General features: G+C 36.3%; 1 protein-coding gene across 1 annotated transcript; it reads left to right on the top strand.

The window, feature by feature from the left end:
• The first annotated feature begins 4060 nt into the window (after positions 1–4060).
• Positions 4061–16895, top strand: LOC131934274 (uncharacterized). Its single transcript, XM_059290495.1, has 9 exons — positions 4061–4226; positions 9234–10487; positions 11488–12049; positions 12694–12905; positions 13316–13758; positions 14159–14281; positions 15004–15055; positions 15323–15473; positions 16590–16895. The coding sequence occupies exons 2-9, from the start codon at positions 10161–10163 to the stop codon at positions 16643–16645; spliced, it is 1926 nt and encodes a 641-aa protein (XP_059146478.1). The 5' UTR covers positions 4061–4226; positions 9234–10160; the 3' UTR covers positions 16646–16895.
• The last annotated feature ends 2763 nt before the right edge of the window (positions 16896–19658 follow it).

Genomic DNA, 19658 nt, shown 5'->3' with positions numbered 1-19658 from the left:
GCTTACTTAATGCGTTAAGCTTACTTTGGGACCGATCTGTTCATGAATGGCTAATGGGGACACTTTGACCCAGGTTCGTGTCGCGCCTTCCTGTTTTGGTTAAATCCTTTGTTTTAATTAACTTATTAATTAAGTCGTCTTTCGGGTTGCGACATATACATTTACATAAACTAATTTGATCTATCTATCTATCTATCTTATATATATATATATATATATATATATATATATATATTATATATATATATAAAGCAATGTATGTGTGGTGTGTGTCTTTTATGCATTACTACACCGTTTGACCGAGTGCAATGATACTTTGGGAAGTTGTTGAGAACAATCCTGGGGAGGATTCTGTGAAAAAAAAAAAAACACCGACAGGGTGCGATTTGGCGCCCCCGCCCTTTCCCATGACGCGTTAAGGCGCCTACGTTCGTTTTAAACAGTGAGATAGATTATGGATAAGATGGGGCATTATAGTCGTTCACTAAATCAGTGTTTCTTCCAGACTTTTTTTTCTCCGGGGGGGGGGGGGGGCACTTGAAATTTTCGGGGGGGGGGGGGGGGCGGTAGACTTTCTTCGGGGGGGGGGGGCAATGTTAAAAGTATATATTTTCTATATAAATTATATAAATTTCATTTCGTTCGGAGGGGCGGTAGAATTTTTTCGGGGGTGGCTTTGCCCCCCCCCCCCCCTCCACCGAGGAGATGCCTGGAAGAAACTGCACTAAATTGAATAAGGCGCATCCGCCGGCGCCCCTGTAGGATGTAATTTGGCGCCGAGACTATCCCTTGAGCTATGGTGCATATGTACGTTTAAAAGAGTGTGATAGAATAGGGTTAAGAAGTAATATTATAGTCGTTCACTAAATTGACTCAGGTGAGTCAGCCCGCGCACCGACAGTGTGCTACTTGCTCCGGGCTATCCTCGAACTTTCTTTTAGCCCCGCGGCAACACGCGGGGACGGGCACGCTAGTGATTTAATAAAATGCGATGCGATGTGAAATTTGAGATAGGGTTTTTTTTAAAGTAGCCTACATCCGCGCCTGAAAATCATTAATTGACAGCTAATGTGTTTAGTCACAACCCCCCCCCCCTCTTTTTTTTCCCTAACCCCTCCAATCCCCCCATAGGCGTAACTGGGGGGGGGGGGGGGGAGCGGATAGAGCCGCCGAAGGGGAGGGAGGCAATCGTAGAAAGGGTTCTAAACGGAATAGAATTTTTTTTTTTAAATAATAATAATAATGCTCATTTTGAGCTGCATTACTGAAGTATGCACAGTCTAAGTTAAGAAAATACAGCCATTTGGCCTTTAAAGGACTTAAGTAACAGTTTTCTACATGAAAACCCTTGACAGTGACTTGTAAAAGACGCCACCGTCCTTTCTAAATTGACGGAATAGGGTGTGTGTGTGTATGGGGGGGGGGGTGTTAAGAAAAACTAAACTACTATAAATGGGGGGGGGGGGCGTAAGATCAATAGTTCACTCCGGGTGCCTGAATCGATCGCCACGTCTCTACCCCCCCCCCCACCCCCCGCCCTCCCCCCCCCCCACCCGCAACCCCCCCACCCCCACTCGCAACCCCCCCCCCCCCACCCCCCCTTTTTTTACAAAAAAAAACTAAAATCAGACTAACTGACGTGTCAGTTTTCCGTTGCGCATCTTTTCGATTACGCGCATCTTTCCTGCCCCTGTCCCCCTCCCTTCCCCCCCCCCCTCCACACACAACCATAGTAACGCCATTGTGTGTGTGTGTGGAAGGGATTCCCGTACACGAAAAATGTGTGATTAGTTCTAATCTGCACGATGTACGCTTGTTTCTGGTATTGACTAAACCTGTCTTATCTTTCTAATCTTTAATTTGTTTAAAAACAATATGGTAGGTAAAACACGTGAATATGTGTTTTAAAATTTAAAATAGCGTCAAGGTTTTTTGTCTGTATATCGTTGTTTTTGTTTGTTGCCTTCTACTTGATCTAGCAATACAAGACAACAAGTCTAATAAATTAGGAAAATTGTAATAATGTTGTACGTTGAGAAAAATAAGAACAATAACAAGTTTAATACATTTGGAAAATTTAAATAATTTTGTGCTTTAAAGAAAAAAAGAAAAATGACAAATCAAATAAATTTGGAACAATTTAATAATCTTGTACATTAATGGGGGAAAAAAGAACATTGACAAGTCTAATAAATTAGGAAAATTGTAATAATTTTGTACATTAAGAAAAAAAATGAACTAAGACTAGACTGGAAAAAAGAGTATCTTCTACGAAAAGTTATGATTTCATAATTTGATATTATGGCTTTTGTACACACTGCCATCAGATGTAGATAGGTATAGTTTTATTTTTAAAAATGTTATGTTTTAACTTACAATGGTGATGGTGGGTCTAGTTGGGTCACTCATACATAACTCCAGGCTTTGGATACTTTGCTACTTTACTGACAAAGGTGCAAAGGACCAAAGATTTTTATACAAGTAAAATGGTAAGATTTAGTTTGAGAAAGTTTTTAAAAATGTAAGTTTATATTAGATTACATCGGCTCACGTCAAATTAATAGAGCATTTGCAACCACTAGCTATTGATTTCGTAATTTATATTTCAAAGGGAAGCAACTCATTTAATATTTTAGTCAAAATCAACTTAGCTGTTGTCTCCCCTTACACAATGAAAAATCAAAAGTGCAAGGGTGTTCCTTTCAGTTGTGAAACTTTAATTTTTTTTTTTGGAGGGGGATGGGATCTGGCTTTTTCACGTTGATTATATTACGTACCAATGTCTACCTTTGGAATTAAAATACCACTTTATAGTAAATAATTAAAGTAAGTAACATTCTCTTTTTAAACTTAGAAGCAGAGTTCACCTGTTTCTGTGACCTCGGCATATGAATGGATATTGTTGTCAGCACAATGTCAAGCCGCCTTAATTTCCCTAGCATGCGTTAGGTACCCATCAGAGCTGGGTGGACTCAGCGACGTTCTTCTGACGTACCCGGGATCCGACAATGAGACTTTCGGACAGTCCAGTGTTCTACCGCTAGGCCACGTCATCCCATAATACTTTATATTTATATCTACATTGATATTTATTTTCTCTATACATTTTTTTTGTAAATTTTATTCCTATTTCGTCCGGTGGACATGCTCACTGATACACTGATCAGAATGTGGGATGTTTTACAGTAACATGCCAAGCACTGGTGTTATCGATTGATTTTTATTCATGTTTTTTCAATAAGCAACTTCTCTTACATTTTTTGGTACCAGCTCTTTTAGTTATAGATCTACTTTATAAATGGAATTTTTTTTTTTTTTTTGGTAAAGTTTACACAAAAGCACAACACGATTGAAAAATCAGGGGATGTGCCTGCAACAAAACTATTATTTTTTTAATCGTCAGGAGTTGTGCTTCTTTTCATTTTTTAAACTGATTATTCCACTTTTGTTATTGGGGCACGACAAAAATGTATCTGAATCGTGAGAATAGCACAGCTATTGTTTCAAAATATGTTAATGCAAGGCTAATTAGAATAACTATTTTTTTAAATTATAGACATTGTAGACTTTTAGTTAATAATGGGTTAAATATTGAAATATAGCGAGCATTTTTTTAAAGCAGCCAGCATAAAATGAGAGTTTAATAAATGTAAAAAAAAATGTGCACTGGTGTCGAGAGCAAGTAGATCTAGATGTAGATCAAGATCTTAGAACTGATTATTAAAAAATATAACCTTAACGGTTAACGTAAGTTGTTTGTTGTTGTTTTATTTTAAGTCGAATCGGCGTTGATCTAGTTAGGCCTTACTGAAGAGCCTCTCTGAACATTGACATTTTGTTATTAATAAAAGCTGCAACTTTATAATTCATATTTTTTAATACATCATTACAAATAATTGAATACAGATAATAATACACAAGTGTACAGTGTACGTTTATTTCATACGTGTGTAAAGACTAAACTATTCTCACAATCATTTGTAGGTCAGCATTATATCCACAACTATTATCCACATGAACCAACCATTAATGGTTATTTTCGATTTTGACGTTACTACATGTACTGTTACTGTGTTAGGCCTAGCTAGAGTGTGTACACTACACTATACTGTGTAGTCTAGTTACTTGTTTACCTCGTAGTATACCCAGAAGTCACAACTACTGCTGGAAAAATGGCATTTGTGTTAACAGTACAAACGAAAGAAATAAAATACTAATTCAATAAGGTAGGGTAAACAAATGCTTTTTAATTTTTAAAGAGCAGAAATTCAGTTCACTAAAAAAAATGTCTAAAAAAACTAGATCTCTAGATCAGATCTAGAATAGATCTAGACCTAGATTCTAGATCAGACTAGATCTAGAATCTAGACTAGTACTAGTAGTACTAGTGCTGGTAATCTATCGTTTTAGGTAGGCCTACGTAAAATCGCAAGCGACTTGTAATGTGAAAAACTGGTGACTCCTTAAATTTTAATAATTATTTCACATTTTGAGGAGGATTTATGTTTTTTTAAAATATACAAATCTCAAATGTTTCCATGTTTCATTTATGTAGGCCCTACGTGTTTTTAAACAATTGAATTAAAACTTTTCAGTAATAAATTTAAAATGAAGACTAGCGATGTTTCCAACAGATGCAACCATGCTAATTTACTACAGCAGCCATCCTGTTTAAGTTTTATTTTTATAAATTTACGAGCCGACCCGCGGCATATCATACGCCGCTATTTAGTTGTTGTTTTTTCTACTTTTCAGTAATTCATAATTTGTGAATTCGACAGTACCAACGCTGCCACTGAAAATATTTCTTTAAAACACTATAAGTAGCTTATAAGGACGATAACCACCCCCCACCCCCCTCCGTTAAAGTAAACTCCACTTAGTTACCCTTCCCCCTACGTTTAAAATAGTTTCAAACTAAATTATCTGCCCCTAATAGTTGTCACTAAACCCGGCTCTGCTTGTAAACATTTAGCGTGAACCACAGCTCACCAGACATGTAGGGGTGGGAGTGTTAGGGAGCACGCTTACAGCTTGTTTTCTAGCGTCTACCAGAAGAGAATTATATATATAGATAGCGTGAGATTCAGGGGGAAGCCACTCTATTTTACAAATGGCTGCTGTTCATATAGCAAATCTTGCTCGCAGACAGTGCTGTTTAAAGTTAATTTCTGGCCTATATTGATATATTTAGCCATTGATTTAGGTTTATTATTCATTTATCTATAATATTTGACACAAACATATCACAATACGTTTTCGTACATTAATAAGCCGCGGGCGATTTTACGTACCCAAAACGATAGATTACCCTAGTGCTACACTTATTAATTATAAGCTTTAGCTTACTATAGTTAGCCTCTTAAGACAGGCTTAAACTTAAGAGTTAAGACTAAGACTGTCACTTTCTTACTCACTAGACTCATTCACTAGAGTTCTAGCTAACTAGATCAGACTAGAAATCTAGATCTAGCTAGATTAATAATTCTAAATCTGGATAGATTCTACAGGTCAGATAGGCCTTTTAGAATCATAGGTTAGAATTTAGAATAGATCTAGATCTAGGTTAGATCTAAAAATATTGTGAAGTACTGAATTGTGATTGTTGAGAATAGTCACATTAGTCTCATAATTCTCATTACATTATTACATGATTATATTACTTTCAATATGAATAGTGTAGTGTAGCAGATAGTGTAATCAACTAATGTCATTAATTTTTAAGACTATAAACTATAAGTAAGACCATTGCTATCTCACATCTGAGATCAGTCTGCAAGATGAAAAACTAATTCTCCTCCACCGCCTTCATTAGTGTCTCACCCAGTATCAGACCTCTCCATTCGATGTTATCTTACCACCATTTCTTTTGCTTGCCTTTTTTTTTTTATGAGGTAGGCTACTTTCCACTAAAAATCCATATTTTTACTAACTAAATTAAAAATATTAATTTCTGGCATCGAAAGGAAAATCATCAATTCCCTTGTCATCTAACATTGAAATAGTAATGAAATTTAGTGAGACTAGTAAGTTTTTCTTTTAGCTCAATAACACAATAAGGATGATGATGTAGACAATAAATATTGTATTAATCAGAACTCATAAATACCATTTCGTTCAATTTTTTATGGAGGGGGTGGTATTAAGGTGATATTTTAAGACTTATTTTTTTACATCCCTACCTTAACCCTGGCTCTAAATGTAGTGTCACGAACACCGACCACAGCACAAACACCACACCAGCAAGAAAATCTTGATATGATAGTGTATGTTTGTAATTTTCAATATTTTCTTTCTTTGTCAAAAAACAATTTGCAATTTTTTTACAATTTGCAAAAAAAAGAATGTTAAGTAAATGCTAAATATAGTTTCTAAAAATTACTTTTTATTATACAAAAGATTGACATCACATTATCTTAGCCTTCATCACACAAAGTAGGACCTTTCTTTTCCCCCACCCCCTCCCTCTTTTCTCCCCCGGAAGTGTGGCAGCATATTTGGTTGACCCCTTGCTGGCATGTATTATAAGGACAGAAAACTATTATTGGGTTCTTTCATGATTATATTTGCTCTGATGTGAGTATGTGAGAGTACTGTCATCTCAGGGTGTTTTTTTCCCATTAGACCTATCACTATAACCTTTAGCCTCAGGGATACTTCTGCCTCTGAGATCTACCTCACAGTGCCGACTTCAGGCCCCAACACTAAGCTCCACCATAAGCCTAATCTTGACCCTATGAAAAGGGATCAGAACTTTTCAAGTGGTTCCCAGAAAAATTCCCAAACAGAAAAATGCGCTAATACCAACCAATTATATTAATACTTTTTCATTGAAAAGTGTTTTATTATGAAACTATGTACATGTGGTCATTCTTTATTAATGTCTATAAGTGCTCGGTTTAAGAAAACAAAAATACCCCTGCTCACTTTTTTTTGGGCAGTTTTCCGTTGCGCATCTTTCCTGTCACCCTTTTCAAGCATTCACTATAAAGCTGGGTTTCACACTGTACTGGTAACATTTACTCTAGGTATTATCAAATGGGGGTTAGTTACACTGGGTAGAGGGTGTAATGTCCTAGACCCAGCACCAGCAGAACAAATGTCAATACTATATCAAGAAGGACGAGGTCAGGATTAGAGCAAGAACTAATAAGCAGAGCTCTCTGCAGCTGCCTTGTTGGCCCGGCGTTGACTGAAGTATGCTCAATATGGCAATAGAATGGTATAGGAAATTTTTAAAGAGGTGGTTATCATTTGTTATTTGGACTCCATAATGAAGTATTGCATGTTTTTAAAAAAACATACACACCTGCTTTGATTCCTAAAATATATCAGCATTTTACTTGCAAACAGTAAATGTTTGTGTAACTGTATACATTGTTAATCAACAAACTGGTAGCAGAGCACACTGAAATTTTAACTAATTACAGTTACTTTTTTCTGTCATCCTAAGATCTTTATGAATCTATAACTTGATTTAAATTGCTGGTGATTCACAGTTAAATAACAGATGTAGATCAGTCAGTGTTGAAATTGCTGGTGATTCACAATTAAATAACAGATGTAGATCAGTCAGTGTTGAAGATAGTGGAGGAATTCATTCATTTCAGAAGACCTGAATAGATTTAGCTACAGCTGGTCTCTTCACATGATAAGATTAACAGACCCTGAACGGTGAACAGGAAAAATTGATTTTTTTTTTCCCAATATATTTGCCCTACTAGAAAGAAAATGGGGGGGGGGGGGGGGCTTTTAAAGTCACTATTGTCGACATTGTACATTTTAAAAATTATGTTTTTGTTTGTCATAAAAATAATTGACTTAGAAATATATACATTTTAAATATTTGGTAGGAAATGTTTTCTTTGGCTCTGGGGAAAAAGGAGTTTTGTAAGCTTGAAGGTATATTTCATTAGCCTAGGTAATTGATTTGTATCTAAGTCAGTTTTGTCTTTCACACTTTTAAATATGTACTACCCAAAACCATGTGAGGATAGTTTTCACATTTAAAAAAAAAAAATTCTTGCTATACTTGCGTAGGCTGAAACAGCTTGTGATACAGATTGCGAAACTACGCAAGCTGTGTACGCATGTCTGTATTGTATTGGATAACTATGACGTAATACTGGGGGCCACTGCCTATTGGCAGATCAATCACTGATTTTTATTGCCATCTACTGCTTTAATAAATGTTGTGGGGAAATTAATTTAGGTTATTCATTTTGCTTTACCTAGCATTAGATAGATTAGATGTGTGTGAAAAGACCAGCTTTCTTGAAACTTCAGGACTTATAATCCGGCTGGGTTGTTTGTTGTTGGTTTGGTTTTCTTATTGATTTCAGGTAAAAAAATTAGTGCTAAAATTGTAAAAACATACCTGTCATAACACTGCTCAAAAACATGTATAGTGTTACAAATGGTGTTAAGAACATAGTTTAAACATGTCTATTTGATCTTAAATTATTAATTTTAGGTGCTTCAAGTCAGAAAACAAGAAGAATGTTACTTTAATCTTAGATTATTAATCTAAGCAGAGTTAGAATATCAACTGTATACCATTTTATCAAATGACGTTATTCCTTTGGTATAATTTATATTTAATTCACTCACTTTGTTGCCAACAAAGTTTTAATTCAACATTCCGTTGTATGAATTGAAATGAGTGTTTTCTGTTGGTATTGTTAGTCTTCTGCTGAATTATTTAAAAAACACTTTGTTTTCATCAACTTATCTTTAATTGTTATCTTAAAACCAAATTCGAACAGATGTTTTTTTTTTAAGCGTTACTAACCCATTTCATAAGAGGTGATGGGTATGCCTATTGTAGAAAACTAGAATGTAACCACATTTCAGGTTATAAAAATATATTTTTCCCACGTTTTCTTTAACTTGCTTTTGCGTCTGTTTGTTTGTTTGTCTTTCCATCGAATCTTGCGATTGAAATTTCTGGCACTTCCCAGTTAGCTAGCGCGCTGAAATTTTCAGGGAAGCTTTGTTTCCAATGACAATACAATATTCAATTATTATTATTACTAAATTGATCCATGGAAAAATTTTATTGATCATTTTAGAGTCCTATTGATTTGTACAAAAAAGGGACATAACCTAGTAATTGTAATTTGATAAAAAACAAGGTTCGGTACTTTCCCTCTTCTGGCTTACTTTTTAGTTCAATCAGAAAACGTGGGTTTTTTAAAAAAAAATTTAATGATAATTTTTATTATGTTTTGTAGGTGCTGGTCTCTGGCAGGTTTTGTGGCTGGTCCCCTGATCTGCTAAGATATGACTGAAGCATTCGTCTCTCTACCGCAACATGCTGGCTGGTTCTCTAAGCTGTTTTAATGAAAACAAAAGGCTGGACTTTTTTTTTGCTGATGACTACGTCTATAATAGAATAAAAGGATGAATTTTTTTTGTTTGAAGACTAGGTGTATAATGAAATAAAAAGCTGGACTTTTGAAATCCTTTCATTCAACTGGTAACAAGACCAAAGTTCTTATAAACTGATCACACTATCGGCTGCTTTGATGTTTTCTTTAGATTTCATTTAGCAAGCTTTGATTTTAGTGTTGTCTGAGGAAACAAAAAACTATTTATGGATATGCCATATGGTTTCTAGTTTTAAAAAGTTGCCTTTAATTTTATTTAAGAAAATAGACATATGAAAACAGATTTTTCAAACACAATTTTTTGGAAGCTGAAGTTATTGAAAGCCTTTTATAAAAATATCTTCACACTTCAACAAGTTGAAAGAAGTCTTACAGTTGAAGAGGAAAGGTCAATTTTAATAGAGTTATATTCAATGAAATACTCAGCAGTGAATTACCAGATTTTTTTAAAAATTGTGAATTCATTGAAGTTGAGTACCAGGTTGTATGTAATTATGAAGAAAAAGATTCTATGAAACTGAAATTAGTGAAGTGCCAGATTCTTTGAAGTTGTGAAATTAGTTAAGTACAAGATTCTATAACAGTGTAATCAGTAAAGTACCAGGTTCTATAAAATTGTGAAATCCATGAAGCACCAGATTCTATGAGGCAAGTTCAACATGAAGAATCAGCTTCTGTAAAATCAGTGAAGCACCAAATTCCATCCATGACATTGTAAACAGCGAATACCTGATCGCCCTGTGTTTATTTTAGCACCCACGTTAAAAAAAAATGTCGTCGACCAATGCACAGCCTGCACCCAGTTACAGCACCCACCAGTCCTGGCCGGTCCAGGACCCCACCCACCAGGGGGTGCTGCAGGGCATACTGGACCTGCATGCGGCGCTCTTTCAGCTGGACAGTGCTGGCACCCGGCTGACAGAGGCCCTGGCGCGTGCCCTGTACAGCACGGCTTATAAGTGCGTGGGCGACGTGCTGACAGACAGGCTGTGTGCCGTGTTCACCATGGCTGCCTCCAACGCCAGTGTGTCGATCCTTAAAGAGATGGAGGCCATGCTGGTGAACTCACAGGCAATGGATAACCAACAGCAGGGGCAGGTGAGAATTTTTTTTTTATGCAATAATTAAACTTTCCTGTGCCAGCATCCCAAAACGCAGACATAAGAATTTATTTATTTTTGTGTGGAATCAATGACCCTTTCTGCACCAGCATCCCCAAAAAAGAGACTGGTAGGATTTAATTTATTTTTGTGTGGGATAATTAAACTTTCCTATGCCAGCATCCCAAAAACAGACATAAGAATTAATTTATTTTTGTGTGGGATAATTAAACTTTTCTAAGCCAGCATCCCAAAAAACAGACATAAGAATTAATTTATTTTGTGTGGAATCATTAACCCTTACTACACCAGCATCCCAAAAAAAGAGGCTGGTAAGATTTAATTTATTTTTGTGTGGAAGCTGTCTGATTTGGTTGGTTGTATAAAAGATGATGCATCTGGTGAAACTAACTTAGATTAGAATTTACTTCAGTCCATGTTTTATGTAGACCTATATTGTGTTTGTTGTATTGACTTGACTTATCCCTTTTTGGCCCCTGGGGAGCAAAGGGCTGCAATCACACCTCTCCATGGGACTAGGTTTTGGGCAGCTCTCCTTATCTGAACCCATGTGAACCCAGCTGCCTTTCCCTCTTCTTCTATCATTCTTCTCCATCTCTTAGCCTGGCCCATTTTTCTTCTTCATTGGGGATTCCAGTGCATAGCATTCTTTGCAATATCATCTTCTTCCCTACTCATGGTATGTCCAATCCATCTCCATTTACGGGGTTTGATGTCCTTATCTATCAGCTGTTTTGTGTTTTGCTACAGGTCTTTATTTGATATTTTGTTTGGCCATCTTATTTTGAGGATCTGTCGTAAACATGCTTGTTGTTTAATTTTAATGTCTATTTGTTTAATGAGTTTGAAAGAACATGTACATTTTTGACACAATTCATTTGGTTTGTTGTTAAGTGGAATAATCCTCCTGTAATTCAGACTCGATTTGATACATCACTTTTTTTCTTGTTAAATTAAAATACCCTCCTTAATTTCAGACCCTGTGTCACATATCACTTTTATTAACCAAGTTAAAGAAACAGTATTTCGCTTTGTGCCATAGCAAAATGGCAGATCTCATCCACTCGTTGTTGTGCCTCAAAGGGGAGGACCTGGCATCAGGGGAGGTCACCAAACTGGTGCTGAAGCTTGGACTGGCCGACGGCTTAGAGCCACCCGCTAAATCAAACTCCAGCCTCCCTAGCACACCCTGGGGCAGCCCTAAGACTAGAAAAGCCAGGCCGGACAACTCTAAAGTACAACCAAGAAGTGGGTTCAGGATTATGTCCCTTTTTGAGAGGAAAACACCGCCAGGGGAGAGTAAGGGTCCGTTGTTTGTTGAAGCAGACTCTAAAGGAGATAAGCAGGAGCTTGTGGGGGAGGGGGTGACCACCACGTCGGATACCACAGATTCTAAGAATGGAAACAGTCAGCCACAGGGTCAGGGAATTTTTACAGGTCAGCAGAATCAAAGGGAGAGCACACGCCCGAATAACTTTATCCAGTTCAAGTCAGTTATAGAAGACACATCTGTAGAGCAAGGATCTTTTGCTTATATGTGTAGGTAGCCTTAGGATGTTGTAGCTTGATTTGTTGTTATGTTAGAGACTCAATGATACTAATGTTATAATAGTAACATTTCTTTAGGTTTTAATTAAAGTAAGTAAAGTACACATTATGGGATGGTGTGGCCTAGCGGTAGAGAGCTAGACTGCTAATCCGAGAGTCTCGAGTTCGAATCAGATTTCAAATCGGTGGAACATCCCTGAGCCCACCCTGGTCTGATGGGTACCTAACTCCTGTCAAGGAAACAAAGGTGGATGGGCATAGTGCTGACCACACTATCGTTCATATGCTGAGGTCTCTGAAGCAGATGAACTCTACTTCTTCTGCCCCATGTGTCTTGGGCACAAACGGGAAATGATGATGATGAAAGTACACATTGATTAATAATGTTTGGTTCACGAATGCAGTTTTAGGTTAATTTATTTTTGTAACCTCTAAAGGGAATGTGTTAAGTCAGGTAATCATTAGAGCTGGGTCGACTCAGATATTCTCTATAAATCCAGTCTTTTCAGTTAACAGTTATTCAGTTAACAACCATACCATCATATAAATTAAAATTTCTAATCACCCTTTCTTGTGATAAAAATATCCATGAAGTGTAAGTTCCATTGCTCTAAAATACATGTATCTGGCACCAGCTTCTAGATCTCAGCTGGCCACTGAGGAAGAGCTGGAGAGTGTGATCAACTTGCTGTCTGGTGTGGGCTGCGGGTCAGTCTCCCCCATGCAAGTTATCCCAGAAATTGTCTCCCCCCAGGGGAGCATGCAGTTGACAGTGCCTCAGATCTACCGCATGCCGAGTCCCTTGTCCGACTCACACCTTGATGATCTTAGAGCCCAGAAATCTCAGGTGAGTGCTTACATGGAGTTTAAAGAACTGTCATATCAGCATGACAGGTAAAAATTGTGTTGACTTAATTTAGCAGATCAACACTCTCTAGAATGTTTTTATTTTCCAGCCAGGAAGATCACTTTTTAACCTAGAAAAATCACCTCAAAAGTCGGTGGTTGTGTATCCCAATTTATCTGGGAAAATTTAGGGGTCGTCTTACTTACTTGGATGTTTGATATTTCTGAAGATATAGTAATAATTCTACAATGGCCTACATTTTATTCTTATTTAAAATGCAAGCCATTGATACTCATACCAAATTGAATTAATGTTAAAATTCAGATGAAATTGTTATGTTTTTTTTTTAAAATAGAATTTAAATTCTGTCTTTGGGTTAAAAAAATTAAAATTTGTATTCAACATTTCAGGTTCACAGAAGATCTGAGGGCTGCCTTGACCTGTCCGCGGTAGGACGCAACCTCTGGCCCAACCAGCAGCAGCAACACCACCGTGCCAGCCTCCCCTCTGTCCAGATATTCTCCGCCACGGGCCAGCGCTCCGGCTTCGACACCCCCTCGCCTGTCCCGTCCTACGTCAGGGATTCCCCGTCCCCAAGCTACACCACCAGCAGAGACCCACCCAGCCCGGGGTATTTTCACGGGGATCCCCCGTCTCCATTCCGCACGCAGTACGCCAATACTTTAGGCGTGGGTCTAGGGAACGTCCGGTCCAGTGTGTTGTCCCCGTTGCAGTGGAGTGCTGGGCCCAACTGTGTGGGTGGTGGAGGGGATGGGAGGCCTGGGTACGAGGCAAGGATCAACCAGTCCGGCACGTGGCCAGTGTACAGTGGGCTTTCTTCTCTGTCTACAGGGTGAGTAAGAATTAGATGATAATCTTTGCAGGTGACATTTTTATCTCCTGCTCAATTTAGTAAGGTAGTGGCAAAAAAATGTAAGATGTTTTTAGTCCTTTCTTTTTTTAGGTAGCTACAATCTTGTTGTAGTCCTTTAGCAGTAGGAGTTAGTAAGTTTTGGTGTAACTGTAATATTTCATTGGAATATTTTAAAAAAAAATAATATATATATATTTATAATATGTAGATGCACAATGAAAACAATTTTTCCGAGGTTTTTTTCCTCTTTAAAAATGCTATTATTTTCATTGGTTATGTTATTTTAGATAAAAGAAGCTTATTGTAAGCCCAAAGCTTCGAATGCTAAGGGTTTTTAGATGATTATACTTACAATAATTGAAACTGGTTGTGTTCCCAGAACTGTTGACCCAGCGTCCAGCTGGTCAGCTGCACAGGACTGTAGTGATCTCAGTGATGATTCCTCCACAGAGGATCAGTTCTTTGCTGTAGGGAAGGATCTCTCACACGTCATTGGTGGAAAGTGAGTGTGTGCTTGAGGGTTAGGCCAGTGTAACACTAGGGATTGGTCAGAGATTTTTAAAGAAAACTTTTTTTTAAAAGTTGGTCCAGCAGGGATTGGTCATCAATAAGAGGTTGGCGAGGTCAGGTTGGTAAAGCTCATGGTTGCTAAACCTAAAAGTCCAGAGTTTGAACCCCCATAGCTGGAGACAGCAACCCATTTAGGAAAGAAAATATCAAACTCAAACAACTTCTGCCTTGTAGTTTGTTCTTTATTGGACAAAGGCTATGGAGGCAAATCCAAAAAGAAAAGCATGCTAAAACATGAGTCAAAGGCCTATATGGCGCATAACAAGCTGACACGTAATACTTTATTGTGTTGGAGGAAATCTACTCCAACATTACAATTAAGAGCGAAGAAGAAATCTTCAACATAGAGAATCTAGTTTAATTCAAACAATTTAAGTGAAAAGAATGGTCCCACATTTAATTTAGAAATTAAGTTAGCATAAATACATGATAGTGGGGAACAAGAAAAACTAGTAAGATATATATATATATTTTAATAAACCAAACCCAAATGTGTTTATTAGGGCGTGAATATTTTTTTCTTTAATAATTTCATTTTGTACCTGTGTTTGACTAAATATTTTTTTTTTTAAATTCAGTATACCTTATAACATTTCTTACATTCTTATGATTGTCATAGGGATATAAGTTTAAACAAAAATGTTATTTCCACAGGGATATAAGTAGTGATGATGACAGGGAAAATGGACAGTCTATGCAATCAAAGGTTAGTATTTTTAAATTTTTTACCCAGTAATATTCAATAAGTCAAACACATTCTTGTGACATTTTTAAATACCTAATGCTCTCTGTAAATAAAAAAAGTTGATTGCAAGTTACCTGAACAATAGGGCTGGTAAGTAGGTCACCAACCATTTCTACGGCTCAATAAAACCTGCATGAGCCATAGAAATGGTTGGTGACCTACTTACCAGCCCTATTTTTTCTTGTCTTTGCTGTAACATTGAAATGTTTGCCAAACTTTGAACTCCAGAGCTCTAGCACCTGGCCACCCCCCTCAGTGAGCAGAGGGTTAACCACGGATTACCTGGAGCCTCCAGAACTCTACAACGTCCACAGGCCCATACAGATGCAGTGGAGTGACCCTCTCTCCTCCAGGTCCGTGTGGGCTAACACTACTCAAGGTAAGGAAATAATCCATCTCTCAGATGTATCATTTGTTTCTAGAATAAAAAGCAATGTTGGTAAAGTAGTTCTTCTAACACTGTCATGTGAGCTTTGTTTCTGTCTCTTTGTTCTGCATTGTCATATCAGAGGGGATTTCCTCCAACACAACTAAGTATTATGTGTCCCCAAGCTGCACCACCAGCAGATACCCTCCAATCCGGGGTATTTTCATGGGGATCCTCCGTTTCCATTCTGCATGCAGTGCCATATGGCGTATGGACTCACTGCTTTTTGTGCTAGATTTGCTTCCTCCATAGACTTAGTCCACCCAAAGATCACTCTGTTTTATTTGGGAGTTTTCTCTCCTGGGTAGGTTGCTGTCCCCAGTAAACAGACCTCATCTGTGTCAGGGACTGAACTCAGAACTTTCAGGCTAGCAATCATGCAACCACACTGTCCCCCTGCATTCATACTTGCATTTGGTGGTGATATTAAACTAGAAATTAAACATATGATACATGGACATTTTCTGATCACTTTCCTTTGTGACAATTTCTAAGGACTACTACAAAAGTGAGACATTTATTCATTCATAAGAATGTTCCGAGTGTGGAAAGGGTTGACAATATCTAAATGCTAGTGTTATGACTGATGTAGAAATATTTGAACCCTATAATGTGGGGAATGTTGACATAACCTTGACTACACCAACATACACCAACTGGTAACTTTAAAATATAATGATCAGTGTTTTAATTTGATCTGCTTTTATAAATTTTAGGTTATTCAAAGTCACTTTTTTTTCAGCAAGCTAACTACTGTAAATGTTATATAGTAAAGATCCCCTTACAAACCTTTGTGTCTATTGTGCAAGTGAAGTAGAGTTAACCTGTTTCTGTGACCTCTGCATATGAAGGGATAGTGTGGTCAGCACTATGCCCAGCCACCTTTACTTTCCCTAACATGATTTAGGCACCCATCAGAGCTGGGTGGACTGAGGAACAGTCTACTGACTGGATCCTGGGTTAGCTGTCTAGCTCTCTACCACTAGGCCACCCTGTTCTTAAATGTTATATATATATTTTTTTTTAAGGATTATTATTTTATTTTCAAGGTTCTATTTTTTTTTTCAGATTTGAATCAGCACAAATCATCTCAAAGCATGCAAGGGTTTGGGGGCGTGCATTAACTCAATAAACAATGAAAACATCATAGATCCTATGGGAAACATTTTCTTTATGCAGGCAATCTATGCAAGAGATCTTGTTTTATTGAAAGTATTAAAACATTTTTTAATGTTTTCCCTTTACTCCAAAATACTACTGAAATGTAGTCATGTTTGATTTAATTAAACTGCATTATTATATTTAAATAGTTAGCTTTCAAACAGTGACCTGTAATGTAGTGTATTACTGCCACGTCAAAGACCTAAGGCCAAATTTTTTTTTGTAGCAATGGCTTTAGTGTTCCCCATGTAATGGGTCTAAATTCTTTTTGTAATTATAATTGTTGATTACTGCAACATTTAATTTATAAACAGAATACCACAAATACTTAATATGTAAGTGCTTATTTAGCTTTAATCACCTTATTTTTTTCTACCTTTTCAAAGCAATAGCAAAACTAGTAAATCACAGCAAACGTTGATATGTTCAGAAACGCTTGAATAATTCTTGTATCAAACTTCATCAAAAGTTCCACCATGCTGTCTTTCAACTCTTCTGTCACGCTGCAGTTTGCTCATGTATAAATTACACATAACACTTAATTTTTATAGATGGTGATATGTTTTATAATTGATAGTAAAATTGAGCTTTAAAAAAAATTAACTAGTCATAAAATAATGAACCCATGCTACTAAAAAAATGCATTGAGAACAGTGAAACTACTGTGACTAGTGAGTAAGAGCAGCAAGTTTTTGCTGATGTATCCCCTATTGTAAAGTATTGACTGACAAGTTTTTCTGTACCATTCTATGGATTTCAGACTTCGCTTTTTACTTCAGTATTTTATGGGGGTTTTTTTTAAGAATTATTTGATAAAGAATATGTTTTGTCATGTGCTTGTATGTCATTTTGGTGGAATAAGGTGCATCATATCTGCTGGGCCAGATGGTGACTGGAAACATGCGCAACAGGAAAACTGCGAACAAGAAAAATGACGTTTTTGTTTTGTAAAGTCAAGCAGTTATAGACAAAAAATGATAACTTTTTCAGGAAATATGACAAATTTAAAGTGTATTACTATTATGGGTTTGTAATTGCGCATTTTTCTGGTTGTGCAGTTATACATTTGCGCACTTTTCTGGGATCCGAGCCAGGTAATCTCTGTCCAGTGGTTAAGTGGGTATAATGAAGCCATGTCTGATTGCACAGAGCCAAATGTTGTATGTATAGTGGAGCCAAATAATATACATCTATCTGGTAGAACCAGATAATGTAAGGATGATGTAGCCTTATGCCTGTCTTTTAATTAAGTCTGTCTATAATGTATGAATGATGCAGCCTTATGTCTGTCTTTTAATCAAGTCTGTCTATAATGTATGAATGATGCAGCCTTATGTCTGTCTTTTAATCAAGTCTGTCTATAATGTATGAATGATGCAGCCTTATGTCTGTCTTTTAATCAAGTCTGTCTATAATGTATGAATGATGCAGCCTTATGTCTGTCTTTTAATCAAGTCTGTCTATAATGTATGAATGATGCAGCCTTATGCCTGCCTTTTAATAAAGTCTATCTGGTTGAACCAGCTAATGTATATGGTGGAGCCATATTCATTGTTTTAATATATTGTCCAAGGTAATATCACCTCTAGGTAAAGTTTGTAAACTGATTTCCATGCAGGTGTAGGCTGTGTTCATGTTTTTTTTTTATTTGTTGTTTTAAAGCATTCAATCATTTTAAGTGGTAGTTTATTTGTTCAGAGACTATTCATTAACTGTATTAATTAAGCCTGGTGCTTTTAATATGTGACAACAATGAAATGAATGGAAGCTGAACCCTTCAGCCCCATGTAGCCAACTTTACTTTTGTGATTTCATGTGCAATCTTTTAATCTGCTCAGGTAGTAATACTTAGTCTTTGGAGACATCAAATGTTTTTTTATACTGTGATTTTTTTTTTTAATTAGTTTTTTTTTTAAATGTAATTTTCACCAAAATTAATTTTGTAATAATGCCTTGCTTCTGTTAGATTTTTTACAAAGTTATTTATTATTTTTTCAAACCAAAAAATACTTTTTTTTACCGCTAAATGAACTGCTTAACTTAATGTAATTGAATCTTGTTTGCTTTATTCATTTTGTTGTTAGTTTTCTTTTTTGACATACAGGGTTGTTAATAAAATTGGGTGATGTTATGATACATACAACATTTAACTGTAATTTCAAAGATTTGTCACATATAATATTTAACTGTAAATTCAAAGATTTAAGAACCATTGCCATTTGTTAATGTGTATTGCAATACAAGTGATTTAAGAATTTTTGTAATATTTAAATTAGTTGCTTTAATTCAGTTAAGAAGTATTGTCATCAAAATTCTTTAATTGAAGTTCAGTCAATTAAAAAACATTGTCATATCTAAAAATTTGTCAGTGGAAGTTCAGTCAATTAAGAAATGTCATATCTAAAACTGTTTACTCTGATGCCTCTTAGTTTTGATCTGTACCAAACTGCCAAAAGATTAAGAACCATCATCAAATTCAAAATTGTGATTTCATTTATTTTTTTTTATTTCACATTCTAAGATATGTTCAAAATGATAGTTACATGAACATTGTGTTTTGTTGTTCAAAATATTGATTGCAGGGTAATATAATTGTAAAATGTGTGTTCATTTTGAAATCTCTCAGAATCAGACTAACCAAACTTTTATTCCTGCTCTTTTATCATGTTATTATTATCTCTCAATGCTAGTGTAAATATTAGCTCTTCGGTTAGCTGGGTGATTTTAGGGTCAGAATTGATCTTGTTTACAATGGTAATGTTAAGCCTTTTTTTGTAGTTAAATATTCTGCTTGTAATTCATTATTTTGCTAATATTTTCTGCTCAATACATCCAGGGTGAGGGGACATGCTAGTTCTGTGTAGTAGTGAGTTATTTCACCACTGTTATTGCTACGATGTTTGCAATGATTGTAGAGGTTGATCTGATTTGTTAGCTTAAAGGCTGATTGTTTGATGTGTTTGGTCTAAAATTGTT

This window comes from Physella acuta, unplaced genomic scaffold, assembly GCF_028476545.2.
Source record: "Physella acuta isolate Inbredline_101_S28 unplaced genomic scaffold, ASM2847654v3 ptg002783l, whole genome shotgun sequence".
Taxonomy (NCBI): domain Eukaryota; kingdom Metazoa; phylum Mollusca; class Gastropoda; family Physidae; genus Physella; species Physella acuta.
The sequence above is the reverse complement of the archived record's forward strand: the minus strand, read 5'-3'. Positions and strand labels throughout refer to the sequence as shown.

Bases quoted from the DNA above. Each gene is read 5' to 3' on its own strand.
- LOC131934274 (XM_059290495.1), top strand. From the start codon at position 10,161: ATGTCGTCGACCAATGCACAGCCTGCACCCAGTTACAGCACCCACCAG. The intron at 10,488-11,487 runs GTGAGAATTTTT...CCTTAATTTCAG, and splicing joins ATAACCAACAGCAGGGGCAG to ACCCTGTGTCACATATCACT. The intron at 15,474-16,589 runs GTAAGGAAATAA...TTTTTTTTTCAG, and splicing joins GTGGGCTAACACTACTCAAG to ATTTGAATCAGCACAAATCA.